This window comes from Cydia pomonella, chromosome 11 (genome assembly GCF_033807575.1).
Source record: "Cydia pomonella isolate Wapato2018A chromosome 11, ilCydPomo1, whole genome shotgun sequence".
Lineage (NCBI taxonomy): Eukaryota > Metazoa > Arthropoda > Insecta > Lepidoptera > Tortricidae > Cydia > Cydia pomonella.
The window spans coordinates 13,483,283-13,499,270 of record NC_084713.1 but is presented as its reverse complement, the minus strand read 5'-3'; the positions used below and the strand labels follow the sequence as shown (position 1 = coordinate 13,499,270).

At 36.5% G+C, this 15,988-nt stretch overlaps 1 protein-coding gene across 4 annotated transcripts in view; it reads right to left on the bottom strand.

Moving 5' to 3' along the window:
* Window positions 1-15,988, bottom strand: part of LOC133522897 (hexokinase type 2) — a 34,854-nt gene that overhangs the window by 2,974 nt on the left and 15,892 nt on the right. For 2 of the 4 annotated variants that reach the window (XM_061858372.1, XM_061858373.1), the window contains exons 2-8: window positions 10,217-10,379; window positions 9,958-10,139; window positions 9,700-9,873; window positions 8,649-8,748; window positions 7,851-8,040; window positions 7,562-7,767; window positions 4,070-4,296 (exon numbers count right to left, since the gene is read on the bottom strand). In XM_061858372.1, the coding sequence (XP_061714356.1) occupies window positions 4,070-4,296; window positions 7,562-7,767; window positions 7,851-8,040; window positions 8,649-8,748; window positions 9,700-9,873; window positions 9,958-10,139; window positions 10,217-10,379 (1,242 nt within the window). Of the gene's footprint in view, window positions 1-4,069; window positions 4,297-7,561; window positions 7,768-7,850; window positions 8,041-8,648; window positions 8,749-9,318; window positions 9,419-9,699; window positions 9,874-9,957; window positions 10,140-10,216; window positions 10,380-11,950; window positions 12,191-15,988 lie in introns of those variants that run through there. The other 2 variants (XM_061858371.1, XM_061858370.1) reach the window with 2 other exon arrangements.

The following is a 15,988-nucleotide window of genomic DNA, read 5'->3' as shown; positions in this document are numbered from 1 at the left end:
GAAGAGGAACCTACCGAAAATCGTGTAGTGGGACCAAGAAATACAAAAAATTAAAACTGCGGAGTCTTTCTAAATAAGTATACTAAACTACTGAGTACCACACCAGGTTATTTTACCGTTAATTTAATGCTCTTTAAAATACTTTAACACAATTTTCAATCATGACTGAATGCTGGATAGGTAAGGTAGGTAGCCTTCGATGCCTAACCTGTCAAAATATGACATTACGGCGGACAAATTATTAAAATGTCACGTGTGATGAAAAACATTGTGTGCAACTCTGGGGGTAAGAATATTGTAAACCCGAATCTTTAATTCACTCCAGCCCGCGGCTGTCAACTTTCACTGACCCCCTTGTTGCACAATGTACTATTGAGATGAAACTAAATGCCAATTATTCATTTAGTACTTTAAGAATCTGATTTAAAATTTGTGCTGGTATTAGACGATGCTAATTAGGTATGGCTTTTTGGAATTTTATTATTTAAATGACATCCAATCTAATATTATGTACAGGTTAGGTTAGTTTATACGATTAGCTACCAAAAATTCTTCGAAATATGCGCAGCGACATGTTACTTGTTCTTGACATACTTTACGTTCGTAAGTGACATTGAAATAGCCTGCGAGATAGTTTCGTTGCAAACTCTACTTGTCGTTATTAATAGTTTGAGCTAAATTAGCTCTTTAATATCGGACTTAGTGATTTAGTCGTTGTCACAATTATCAGTGTAGGCTGACTTCATTTGACCATAACTTGCTTCTATTCATTAATTGATCCATGAACGTCTTAGAGATAAGATTGTGTTTATACACCGTGGTTTTATTGAATTCCGTTAACTTCGTGATATGGATAAGTACGTTTAAGGAAATTAAGTGGCATATTTATTAGCAAAAAAAATATTTTTATTTTATTTTTAAAAAAGGTTACTAAATGTTGCCTATAGCGTTGTTGTAACACGGGCATTTAATTTAACCAAACAATTGAAAACTGTGACATATCAATGTCATTTCGAACATCGATCGTCCGAGATAGTACTTACGTTTAGCAGCAAATGTATACACTCGTACTTAACACTAATCAATATGCAAACAGGCCCTAAGGTAAGTGTATACACTTGTAAGGGCCTTATAAGATAAAAATAAATTATGGATTATCTCCGAAATGGAGTTATTTAGAATACCGGTGTCTTTGAGGAAGTTACTTAATTTAAGCTCAGGAATGCACTCTTTAAATTACCGAAAAAAAAACACGGTGTATATTACTATCCTGATCATCACGGAATCTATACGGCTACAACCAGTGGCAAACTGTTGTAGCAAAGTGTTCAAAATAACTAAAACACAAGTTTAACGGTTAACGTATAGTTTCAATTCAACTGTAGCTTTACCGCGACTGCCTTAGCGAGTTCGCAGTGTCAAACTGACATATTTTCGCTAACGTCTGCGTAACTTTCTTTCTATACATCTCGCTGGCACTAATAGCCGTTATTACCTGTATAAATCACAGTATAAATATAATATCGAAGTCGGGTTACTCGTCACATTTTATTGTATTTGCGATTTGATTTTACTATAAAAATCCCAAATAATAATGTAATACGTTTTCCGATGCGTGCTGTCAGAGTGGTATCCATTGCTTGTTTATGTACTTCCTTCTGGGGTGTTTACGAAACTTATGCGCAATGAACAGCAATCATGTGAGACATGACATTCGTCACAACATTCAATCAATATTTGTCAGTGACACTGACAAGCAAATTAGGACTGCGAATCAGTCGATAATTTTAATTCTACCGATTCGTTTTATTTAAGTCGTACCAAATTGTGTGCCTATGGGTATGAATGAAAATACCAAATAACTAATTTTCCCGTACAAAAAGATAAAAAAATGTTTGTTTGCCAAATTAATATAACGTCATTTTATTCTATTAGCTTTTCTTTATTTGTGTAATAAACTTTACTAAATATTTTAAAGTACAAAGAAAAAAAAAACAAATTCAATTGAAACAGAATTCTTGTTTTATATTGAAGCAAAAAAAATAAACGAAATGTGTTGCAATGCAATGTGCAATTTAAATTTGTGCTTTGTTTAATTTCGTAAATCTTAATATATTTCCCATTAGCCTAAGAAGCAAGATAATATTTAATATTTAAATATAAGACTTTGCTAACGATAAAAATATTTGTCCTAACTGACCTTATCTCTAGAGGATCAATGAACTGATGGATGACTAGTTTGAAGGGAGGCATTCTCTACCAGTCTTTTGAAGTAAATGAATTTGTAACCAAGAATATATATGAATATAAACCATATATTAATAAAGTTACACTATACTTAATACAAATAAACATACATACATGTATATTGATACATACATAATTATTTGTATACCAAGTGTGAATCATTAAGTTGATTAAGAAACTTTATATCTAAACTACGTCAAAAACCTGACCATGGGCCCTATTAATGATATTGTAAATAATTATCATGTAGGTATATCTCTGTTTGACCCAATGGTTGACTGGTAGAGAATGCCTTTTGGTATTAAGTTCGTCATTTGTACATTTTTCTTTATGTGTGCAATAAAGTTTAAATAAATAAATATAAATAATATATATTGCCTAATAATAACAAATAAGTATGTATTGTAAAAAGTTATACGAGTATTTTCTCACAGCTCTGAAGTAATTCTCATTTTTTGTTATCACTCGTTAATTCAAATTAGATATATCAGTGTGACTTATAAGCAGGTATAACATTTCGTCAGCGAACATCGCGTCACAGAGGTCGAGCGGTCAAAACAACGCCTTCTTTTTGCTGATAAAAATTGTTTGCGCTATAGCTTTATTTGTTGGGCATAGTCCGCCTTCGGATGGGTTTATCATAATTCGATAAACTTGTTATTGACGAGGGGGCTCGTCTTGGTCACTTGAGACAAGTGATATCGAGGAAGGTCCAAAGGCCGCTATCAGAATGATTGCGCGGATTTATTCGTTCTAATGCGTGGGTGGTGAATATTGCGTTGTGTTTATTAATGGGGTAACACAATTAGATACTTATTAAATATACCTAATAAAGTTTCGCAAAAAAGAGTGCAGCTATTTTCCTCATTTATAACAAAATACGAAGCTATAAAGGACGAAATCTACTTCCGTTCCGTCATCCGTATTCCCTGATTAATGCAATCTAAGTTTTTCAAGGCAGAAGGTTTTACTTATCCGTCGCTTACTCGCTTCCGGTTAGGCGTGAACGTGACTTATAGTTAATTATTGGTTAAAATGAAAAGAAAAAAACTAGATAGTAAGGAAAATTTACTAATAATTACCGGATTCAAACTAGATAAAACTAGTATTCATATTTTTTGTAAGAATCGTTTTTTTTATATTCAGTAGTTTTTATAAAACTTTTTAAACATGTTAAATATTGGGTTTACGCATTGGCACATACAATCAGTTAGAGTAGGGTTGCTTAGGTTATCATTTAATTGGCCCATTAGTTTATCATTGGCAGAAGTCTTCATTATATTTCAAACTGATATGACAGACGGCTAAGGATTTTTAGTGTTAGGTATGTTATAGCCAGACGAAGGGCGCGATCGATGATTTTTAGCAAATAATTATAATTAAATGTTGATTTACTTAGGTAAAGGCCGATAGGGATAGTACACAGATAGTAAAGTAGGTACAGTCAGCGTCAAATACTTTGTAGCAACCAAAGTAGTCAAATAGTTCGGTACACCATATATTTAGTATGGTGTACCGAACTATTTGGTCACTTTGACTGCTATAAAGTATTTGACGCTGACTATGATGACTATGATGTAAGTACCTAATGGAAGGATTGTACAAACGTCGTCGCCGATTAGAAAATGCTTGGCGACACTAGTTTGACATAGCCCCCGGGAAAATTAATCAAGACCTTTGAGGCTGGGACCGCAGAGGCTGATGCACCAAGGCTTCGGATGACTTGGATGGAGCTTAAAGGTTGCCACACAGTAGCAAATGAAAATTCTAAGAGCCCTGTGATCAAGGATAACAAGCACTACTTATAAGTTGTTAGTCTCACCTGTAGCCCAGGCCGGATCAGCTGTGCGATCTTATCGCACATGAGCGCGTGGAAGTGCGGGTGGAACCTGTAGACAGAGCCGTCGATGCCAACGGTGACGCGCGGCTCGCCCATCTTGTTGATGAGGACCGCGAGCCCGGCGGACACGAGGTGTGCGGCCCGCCGTGAGACGCATTCGCACACGTGTCGCACAGCCGCCATGTCAGCCTCCGTGGCATGGGACAGCCCTGGAATTGGAGCACGCACATGATATTGTAGATGCTGTTGGAAACGAACTTTTTAGGCTAGGAACACTCGTAGATCGATGACGAGCCGTTTTTTGTCTGACCAGATTATGGCCAATGTTAGATGGCAAGTAAATCTCGTACCAACAATTTATAATGGCGTTTCGTGCTTTCAAAAATAAAACTTGATCACTAACATTCAAGATACACCAGTGCTGGATGGTCTTGGAGTGAAATAACGTAGAGAAAACGTTTTCCTATAGACAAGTTTCCAATGCCTTTACGAAGAATATTTAGCGTCGTCAATAGATTTAGAATTTTGAATTGATCATGACGCTTTAAAAGTTAATAAGCTGCTAACAAACATGAGTGTTACATTTTTTTAAATTCACAGTGACAGATAAGTAATAAAACTGATAAGACTAATGATATCATTGTTTCATTGTCATACCGATAATTCAAGCTATTTATGCAAATAATGCAATAGTTATCATAAGCAAGAAATGGTTATTAATCGTGATTTATCAATTTTTTTGTACATAAATTGGACAATTGTAACACATCATTACAATGAGTAAAATGACACTAACCGAAAGTTTAGACTTCACAATAAAACTGCTTTGAACAACACAAGGTTATACTCTCATAGACACTACACGACACGTAGTCCATTCGGAATTCTGCCTCGGTAGGTAGCATGCTTGTTAAACTTGTCAAACGAGAAACTGAAAAAACTTAATAAACGTAAAACTGCGCGAACTTGCGTCACCAACTTCGTTAATAGTTAATAAGGACGACAAGGACGTTGTGTTAGCTGACCTGTATCAATTAGACTTCCCCTAAAAAAACTGGTTTTTAGGGTTCCGTACCCAAATGGACACTATTACTGAGACTCCGCTGTCCGTCCGTTCGTTTGTGACCAGGCTGTATCTCATGTACCGTGATAGTTAGCCAGTTAAAATTTCTACAGATTATGTATTTCTGTTGTCGCTATAACAACAAATACTAAAAACAGAATAAAATAGATATTTCTTTCCAATCTCGAGGTTCTCATCCAATCAGCGAAGTTAAGCAACGTCGGGCGCTCGGGCGGAGTCAGTACTTAGATGGGTACCCTTTTTATAGATAATGGTACTGAACCCTTCCTGTGCTAGTCCGACTCGCACTTGGCCGGTTTTTAATGTTAGCAGCATATTTATTGGAAATCGAAGATATATTGGTTGGAAATCGAAGATATTCTTCAAATATTTTCTTTAGTATCATGCATAAACACAGATGTAGGTAAAGCCTGACCAGTAATACATGATCACGCGCCATATTGCGGAATTTCATTGGAACTAAAAATTTCATACTAAACTGAACTGTCACCCTGTACATGAAAATAACAGCGCCCTCTTGACAATGATCATATATTTCTGGTCGGGCTTTAATAGGGTAGTTTCCTGCTAGTTAAATCTGTTTCTTTTTTCGAACTGTCAGAACGATTATATAGCCACTATGGAATTTGTATGAAAACAGAACAATGACGTCACGGTGATGTCAACTACTTTTTTAGTTCTATGCGATTTATTATATATAAATGTCAAAACATAACTGCGGTCTACAGTGGCGTAGCGTGCCTTGGCCCCGTCCCCGTATAAAAATGTGTTTGGGGGCCCTTATGAAGGGTAAGGATTTCTCACAAAAACGCACGTTGGGGGCCCCCGTGGCCCGGGGGCCCCGTATAATTGATACGGCAGATACGGCGGTAGCTACGCCCCTGGCGGTCTACCTTTTTCTAATATTTTTTCTTTTATATTTTAAATACAGGCAACATCCCTATTGTAGATAAACCAAAAACAGCGATTTTCTGTGATGAGCTCATATTCATTGCGTGTGATTTTATAAGCTAATTTACTAGAGTACCTATTATGGGTAGGCAATAAAGATTCGTTGTTTTAGACGTACAGAGATAAGCACTGATTATTTTATCAGCTATAGTGTCGTCGGTCGGCAAGGTTTTAATCTAAATACGTACCCTAAAACCCTAATATGCAAACCCAAATATGTCATCATTTCATCAGATTGTTTTTTATCCAAACAAGTTATAAGACTGTTTTTAAAGCTCTCATGCCATCCTATCCCTGAAAATCTTTCAGACTACTCATACTTAATCTCATAACCAGAACTTCAGAGCGTGCCAACGAAATAGCCATTATTAGCATTAATTACATACACAGTGTGTCAGTGGCGGACTTGCAGTCTTGGCCTCACTAGGCCCCGGGCCCTGTAGTAACTACTAGCCGCCCCTTTTTCAGCACCATCATATAGACCGCTGCCCCTATACCTTGCCGCCCTAGGCCGCCCGGGCCTGGGCCTTACGGCAAATCCGCTACTGCCCTGACTTGTATACACAAAAAAAGATTACACTCCCTTTTTTTGTCCGTCGTGTTTTGGTATAATTTACCCTCAAATATCAAAGCTTGTTGATGTTTATGTTCGATATCCATATTGATTTAGTCGAGTCACTTTCACTATATGGTACGAATCCAACGCGAAGATCACCACGAAGTTTTTGTTCGTAGATACTATAAACGAATGCCGTCACAAAAAAAACTATTGACGTCATCGACTTTAGCTTACGGGGACAGTAACCTTTGCTTTTAGAGATAATCAAGGAATATTTTAGTTTACACATTTTTTTTGTTAGTGTTATAATATAGAATAATAGTTTTTCATTGCTTTCGTGCATCGTTTATAACCTACGGCTTGACTATAATGTGATGTCACGTATAGTCCGCAACTTGTGCGCAATATTCAATAGGTAGCTTATGTAACCCTATAACATGTGTACCTACTGATGCCTACCAGTTATAATCATAGAAAGTTTCAACACTATAAAAAGACCAGTTATCCATCACAACCACTTGTGCTAACTAACTGACGATACAGAATGATTTGCCATAAAATAAATCAAAGACAATGACATGAGTGTTCCTTGTGTTGTAATTTTTTTAGAGCCTGTTTAAATTTTAAATATACAACCGAACTCACGTGCCCCATATTAATAGCGACTATTGAACGAAAACAGATCAATTGTATCGAGATTGGCTCTGATGGATGTGATGCCGTAGTACTTAGCATCACTTCCTTTAACTGTTGGTAAACTTCGTTAAGCGTGAGTCGCGTAGCGTATATTTTGGTTCGTATGCGCATAGCGAAATAGTAACATTATATTTGTGGTTCAAGCCTGTTTGCAAGTTACAGTTGGCAGTTGGTTATTACTTACCCAATTCCTCAAGCACCTCCATGCAGCTCGTGAAATCTCCGGGTTTGTCAGACTCAATTTCGGAAACGTATTTAGTGTAGAAGCTGCCTCGTTGGAAGAAAAGATCCGAGCCGCGACCTCCAAAGAGTAGACCCATCCGCGTGAACTTCACGAGGGCAAGACGGACCAGTTCTCCCATATACATGCCAGATATCATCTTCTCCTGACTGAAAACGAACATTATATAAATCAGTACACATTACAGAAGGGTATCTCGTTGTATTCATAACTGTATGTGTTACCGACTCACATTTGTTTGCCTGGGTTAACGGAATGTTGGTCGATTTCGCGGTCAAACTCTGTGCGTACAAAGTCAAGTGCTCCATCATCTCCAAATGCACCCCACTCTGTGTTTACAACCATGTCTTGCTTGCTCATACCACCTTCAAATGTCTCACAGGCTTCCGTCTTCTCAACATAGCACGCGTTGCTGCCGGTACCTAGCGTATATATTAGGAATTATAACATTTGCAGTAAGATATTTATTAATCAAAAAGCGTTAATGACACATTAGCAAATAAAAACTCTTCTATATAAATGCAAAATCATGCCAGTTGGCACTTTGATCGTTATTAAGTCTCACGAATAATACACAACTATTTTTCCACACACTTGACGTTAATAACTAAGGCGTAAATTGAAGCGCAATATTTAGCATTAACTACTACAAGCTCCGTATTTTTCATTTATGAAATAATGGTCTGTTTTACGCTGGATTAATATTATTCATAATAATATTTCTTACTGGCGTTAAATTTAGAATTAGGTTTAATTGAAGATGGTTAGGAATATACCTAATATGGTAAGGCAATTCATGCTTTAACAATATTTATAATGTCGTGTACGTTATGTGAGTTAGATGTAGATAGCCAGAAGAGTCTTAACTAAACACACGTCGTTGTTTGATTATGATTGAAGATGACGGTGAACTGACGTCAATATCAGTTGATTATTCCCGACGTGTGTGAAGTTGTAGACTCCAACTCATTAAACACATAAAACAACAGGAAAGCACACCACCACACGCCAATAAACAAGGTAAACCTACCAACGATGAGTCCTATTTTGCAGTTGTGGTTTTTCCAAGCGCAAGACATCAATGTACCCGTGGTGTCATTCAGAATAGCGCATATGTCAATCTGTACGTCCTACAAGAGTGATAACACATGCGTTTAGGAATAGATATGAAAAATTATTCCAGTTTGAGTTGAGTTGGATGCAGAGTTGTGGATCGACCTCATGTTGAAGATGATTCTAGAGGCTTTCCAGTTTATTTATAGCAACTCAGTCGTCAGTTCGATCACTAAAGGGCAATTTATTAATTGTATCTAAAATACACTTTTATACATGTCAATTTAAAAAGTGGATTACAATTACTCAATGTAAAATTTTATTTAACAATTGGACTTCATCAATTGGAGAAACCGAAAACATAAAAAGCTGCATTCTAATTAGGACGAAACAAGCTATGTGCATGAAAGTAAAAAGAAACGGTAGGAAGGATCTCTTCAGTTATAGGTATATACAAAAAAAAGTCGAACAAATATCTTGTATATTTTGTGTGCAGTCCATTCATTCAATATTTATCTATAGCAAATTATCGACCAGTACTGAGTTGTCATAAGTTGTCTATAGAAAGCCTCTACTGGGCTCTCATTTCAGTTACTAGATTCATGCGTTACATCGAAGATAGAGAGCTGGTATCATCGTCAACTCACCAATAATCAAGCCTATCTTGCAATGGCGTTCCTTATGTGCACATGACAAAAGAGTGCCGGTGGCATCGTTAAGGATGCCCATCACAGATAATGAAAGGTCCTGTAAAATTACTTCTTATATACATTTCATCGCAATAATGTGTGCTAGGAAGACTTGCAATTTTCAAGAAACTATAAATCATATGTTATTACAATAGCCTCTGAAGCTTTTTCGGAGGGCACAGGAAATTTATAACACAGGAAGGTATCATTCTTATACCTATGTCATGCCATTGCATCAATGAGGAAAACTGCACAGGATTGTTTTTAATTTTGTGATACTGAGGGTTATATCTAATTAGTTAAACTAAAAGGTTAATGATTAAGATATGTGACACTTACTCCGCGTCTCGCGATGGCGTCTTTTAATCCTTGGACGACATCTGTGCCAACAACGCCAGAGCAAGAGAATCCTTTTGTCCAACGTTGTAAAATGCCTTTCGTGAGACCAAGCTGTTTTAGCGGGAAACTGAATGTGAATCCGAGCGCCAAACGTTCTTCATACACTCCGTGTTCCTAACAACAAACCAGCATTTAAATGAAGAAATGTTCTTTTAATTGCGTAAATACATTTTTTATGTCAATCTAAATGTTTTATACCTTCATAAAATTGGCTAAGCACTCGGCTATGTGATCGAACAGAGCTATTCCAGTACCAGTCATGATGTGTTGAGGTATGGCATAAATTTTGGACTGCATATCGAAGTGATTATCACCTAAATTTATTATTAATACTCTGAAGTTGGTTCCGCCCAAATCTAACGCCAAAAATTTACCGCGTTCTGAAAATAAAGAAATGTAAGTCTCTGTCTCCTAATTTACGAAACTACAAATAGTTTTTTATTAGAAGCAAGTTTACCTTTTCCATTGGGTAAGTCTTGTATGTAAGTGATCCAGCACTTGACAATGGAGGATTCATGGGTATCTCTGCCGAGACCCTTCTCAATGGCGCTGTGGAGGCGCACCATGATCTCCCGAAGCTGCTTGTCGGACCACTGGAAAATCTCGCATTCCTCGCGGATCTGCAAGGAAGAGAAAACCTTGTCAGTATCAGTATCAATCATGTCCCACTGCCAGGCCCGTAAAATGAACGAGAGTCTAAGGGCATATTCGGTAACGTGTTCTGATTAGGAAAAGGTAGAAGAAAATTTATATCACGCGAAATCTTCTTTGGATTTTTATGAAGGGTTACTTGGACGACCTGTCACATGGATTAAAAAAACTTTTTTTCGTGACAATTTTTTTTTCTCCTACTTTTCCTAATTAGAACACGATATCGAATATGCCCTTAAACGGATCCCCACTATTTGTTAAAGCCTGTATGCGATAAGGGCAATAACCTATAAATTCCTTAATGTCCATAAGGGCCAAGGGGAATACCCCATAATAAAGAATAACCATTCTGTGGAATATCCCAGGTCGCCGCAGAGCTATTAAGTCAGTGGTTACTAACCTTTTCAGTCCTGTCACCCCTAAGACTAACTAGGGATCCTGATTTTTACCCCTCCTCCCAATAATCATCAATAGTCTCTCTTATAGGTCTAATCTTTGTTATCTTTAATTAAGCTTATTACCCCCCGTGAAATACCAGTTTTACCCCCACGGGGGTAATTACCCTCACGGGGGTAATTACCCTCACGGGGGTAATTACCCCCAGGTTAGGAACCGCTGTATTAAGTGCTATACACCTTATTTTTTCAAAGCGTAAGTTTGATTACGACGACCCTTACGACTTCATCTCTCTATTGAAAAAATTGCGTCTTGGTAATATATAATATAAGTATGAAAAGCAATTGGTTATAACCTAATACGAGCCAGTCATTACCTATGACATCCGATTTTGAAAGTCAATCACAATATAAATTTGTATTTACTATATTAAAATATCATGTTGAGAACGTAACATGAACTTGGACTTGAGATTGCCGTATTTTAAAACGCCCTAAGCGGCTGCACGTGTAATTTGCACTTGTTTGTGCTGTGGAGCTGCACGATTGTAAATATTATTTGCGAATTTCAAAATTAGTTGTGATAACATGTGATGAGCATACACTTATACTGGTTTTTTAGGGTAGTAATGTCAGCCATCACATTCTAATGTTAATAAATTATTATGCCGGAATAATAATCATGTAAAAGGATATGGTTTTCCTTTAGTACGATTACGAAAAGTAAAAAAATAATAATTTCCTTATTTTACATGCAACAATACACCATGTGTCATAGCACTAGTTCACTGCTTCTGTAGATTAGGTAACGACTTGGTACTTGTTCGTGAAAATATAAAACTTTTAGTCATACCATTTATGTTCATAAGTTGGATTGAAAATACTATACTTCGCTGAATTTGCTTATATTAAAAATATAAGAGATTCGTTTAATTTTACATAATCCTTGGCTGAAACTGGATTGCATTACGCGCGGATGCAAAACGAACGAGCAAGATAGGAAACTCGTTCTTTATCGTGAGCAAGTTCCACAAGGTCAAAGCGGTCATTATAACTACTGTTACTTTCCAATTCAAACCAAAGTTGCCGGTTAGTAAAATTAATTCTTAAATCAATACACCTATAATAAAACAGAGGGCACTCACCTGGGGTAGATTATTGATAGCCATGCCCATTTTGATTAGTTATGTAGTATTTCTATTCTTATACTAAATACACTGCGAGAGTTTGTGTTCTGTGTATAAGCTGGCACAACACACGCTGCGCACGACACGTCCGACTACGCGCGCAAAGAATTGAGGAATACGGCTGATGACCGTCGAACGCAATCTATTCAATAGCGCGCTCTTTTCATTCATACGTAAGTCATGACGAATTACTGTTTTCTCACTCTACTATGCCAAAACCCCGCGCAAAAGAACAGCTCAACCTGATTTTACAAACATGTCAGAAAAATCCGATTGAAATGCAATTCATTTTAAATGATTTTGCTGCTAACACTTGTCTTTGAGGTACCATGTAACTTATTTTTTATGGAATTTTGTATTTTTATCCTTTTGTGTAACGGATATGTTTATCGCATGAACCCAGACGAGCCTCTCTGTGTTTGCTTCTGATTGGACGGCGCGTGGGCTCGCTCAGGACGTCATACACATTCCTCGACCTCTATTTATAATTGCGTTAGTATGGGTGCAGTTATCGCTAAAACTTCAACATGCGAGGCTGGCCGTTGTAGTCGATGGTATATAGTTATTTTGCAATTTTGTAACTTCTCTGGAATCGGAATGTCGAATTTCTGCTCGTTTAATGGTTACATCAGTTATAGCAGGCCTTTTAAGTGCTCAAGTGTCTAAAATATGATGTTAAACTGAATTCATTAGCATATGAAGCAAATCGAGTTTAGCGTGAAGAAACAAGTTAATTTACATTTTGGATGTCGGTTTAGTTGTTATTGTAAGCAAGATTTACCGACGATATGTTATTGCAAATAAATCTAATTCTAACAGTGTAATCAGAATGAACTTTCTCCTACTAAAAAAAATAAAAAATAAATAAATTGAGGTATAATACATGGAAATCATACCAAAAAAGAGGTGTTGCCTTACATCAAATGAGGTAGTTCTATTTTTTATATATATTGGTAGTGATGAAATAGTAATGACAATGACAAATCCAAGTTTTCCACCTCGAAAGCCCTTCGGATCATTGTGTGTATAATATACAGTACAGCGAGGTAAATTGTTATAACTCGTATCTCTTGTATATCTTTGATGAATCAGGCTTGTCTTCTGAATCCACAGAACTCCTTTTGGGGCCAGTGTGTGGTAGCATTTCTTCGTCAACCTGATCAGGCCGGTCGAATTTGTCATCTGATGGTGGATTATCAATGAATGGTTTTTCAATGTCGGCTCTCGGCACACATCTCCGGTCCTGTATATTCTCGCAGGATTGACCATTGCTGTAGTTACAAATAGCTGAGCATTTGAATCCTGCTTTCCTGCAACCACAACTGCTGGTACAATTTTGCAGTTACAGTTAGTTCAAAATTTTGCAAACCTTTGAAAAGCCGTATCTTAGAAACTGTTTGGCTTACCAAGACTAAATTATAGTCAATTAATTGCAAATATCATCTTCTTAAAAGTGTGCATAGTGACTTTTGCCTTAACTCAGGTTCATAGTGGAAAAGTTTTACAAAAACTGAAAAAAATCCTAAAATTTAATGGATTTTCATGTACTTTACAATGATCCCAAGGGCTTTCGAGGTCGAAAACTTGGATTTGTTATTACCATTTCATCAGTTTTAGTTTAGCTTAAGCTTAATTTGTACTGTATGACATCATTATCTATTGACGTAATACGAGTGTATTTGAATTCTTTATAATAAATATAGATAACATATAGAGTTTCATCACTACCAACATATTAAAAAAAACAGCACTACCTCATTTGATGTTAGGTAAAATGTACAAATTCCATGGGTTATTATCACAATACACAAGTCTGCCAATATTGCCAATAATCTTTCAAAGTTATGGGGTGAATAAACTAAAATTTTAAGAGGTTGAAGGAGAATATTTTAGCGTGTCTCTAATGGACTAAAATCTAATAATAAACGTATGTTTGCTTTGCTTGGACGTCAGGATGAACGCACGCTGAATCGTTTCTTGGCATAGTCCGTTGTTTATTTTAGATACCACCTCGTGACGACGCCGCCGTTTTGACAATGCACGCAACTGAATAGACAGTAAATGGTAGTGGATAATGATCAATCATTACAGCATCTTATTCAATTTGATACTGTCAGCTAAAGTAAATACTCGTATTTCTATTGAAGATGAAGAACCTGAATTTCAAGTACTTTAATTGGCCATATTACCAATGAGGTGATGAGATGTTGATTAAAATGATTTATTTCGGATTTTTGACTCAATTTAATCCGCAATATACATATGTATGAATGGGATGGGATGCTTCCTCTGAATACGAGTGGAATTCCATTTCACTCAGGTCCACTTATTACGTTGCTTCCGTTTCCCCTCATTAGGTACTCTTTATTGGTGGAAAATGGGCATAAGGGAAAACCAGCTACTTACTTTTGTTTAGAAAAATCCTAATAGCGCTATTCAGGAGCGTAAACTATCACATCTACATATGTTGCACTCCAGTTACATCAAGGATAGAGACCGTGCGCGTTGGAGGGCCTGCCATCTTTTGGGCTGAACCGGAACAATAAACATGTAAATTTACACGTCACGTGTTTTCTTGTGCATAGTAGGTTCTGCCATCTTGTGGAACAATAAACATCACATTTACGCCTCGCGCCAAAAATCTGACGGCTCCTGTGCTGCCTCCTATAGTTCATGCACGCTCCCTATATTACTAATCTCAGAAAAAAGGTGAAATAACTGTCTAGGATATCATTCCCACAGTTCTCAATTAAGCCCATTTGTACAGGGTGGGAATAAGAATTCATTTAGTTTTTAAATTTTAACAATATTAAGTTCAATGATTATTTTGTATTGTTTTATATATTATACAGGGTTGGCAAATACATGTGGAACATAATGTCTGACATATGTCCACCTCTAACAGCAGGCAAATGTAAGCCCTTATCATCGTAATTTTCAGCATATATTCGCACATTTTCGGCGTTATCTTAGTAAATTTATGTAAAAATTTCATCAGCTTGTTAGCATAATAGACACGTAATTTTAGATAGCCCTAAAGAAATAAGTCAGGAGCTGCAAAATTTGGGGAATTTGGGTGCCAATCACTGTCACTTTTTCTCGAAATTAATCGAGCAAACAACGAGTTTTAGACCACACAAACATTTGAGAAAAAATTGCTTGCTGCTAGAGGTAGACATTTGGCAGAAATTATTTTCCATATACAATTACCAACCCTGAATAATAGATTTATCATAAAATATTTGATACATTTTGCACTTAATATAATTAAAATTTAAAATCAATTGTATTATCACTCTTATTTGCCCAACCTGTAGATCTGTCCATTATCGTTATTGGGGCCTTTGGCACGCTATGTGACGTAACATTTCAAGACAGGTGTTCAAACTGCAATGACCTTTCATTACTTTGGAAATAAAATAGATGTTTCCCCCGACTGTGTGGGTTGATCACAATTATCAAATAACCATACTAAATATTCACCTACCTATTTGAGTTTCCGTCTGTCCGTGGACGAAAACTAAATATTTTATAAAATTGATGTTAGAGCCAGACCAAGCTATGTTGGCAGCGATTTTAGGTTAATAATTAAACTTTCCGTTATCAGTTCTCGTCCGGACTTTTTTTCAACATGCGAGGTTTTTTTTCTTAGGTTAGGTCAAATGGACGTGAACTAGAGTTAGACGAACAACCACCACATCCTATCGGTCTAAACTAAAACAAGAAAACAAAAGTTACAAAACTAGTTTTCTAAAAGTTGATGCGGACATTAATAAAATACAACTAGTCGACGTTAAGAAATCATTAATTCGCTAGGAAATAAAACTGCGCTTAGTAGGAATGCGGCTCCTAAAGGCCAAAGTTTTTATGACCGATGAGAATGTAATTAAGTATGTAAGTACTAAATGTACCTACCTAGTTACAGATTAATACACAATAAATGGGGCGCCGAATTATGAAAGCAAAAAGCATATAATATATGTACAGTCAACCAAT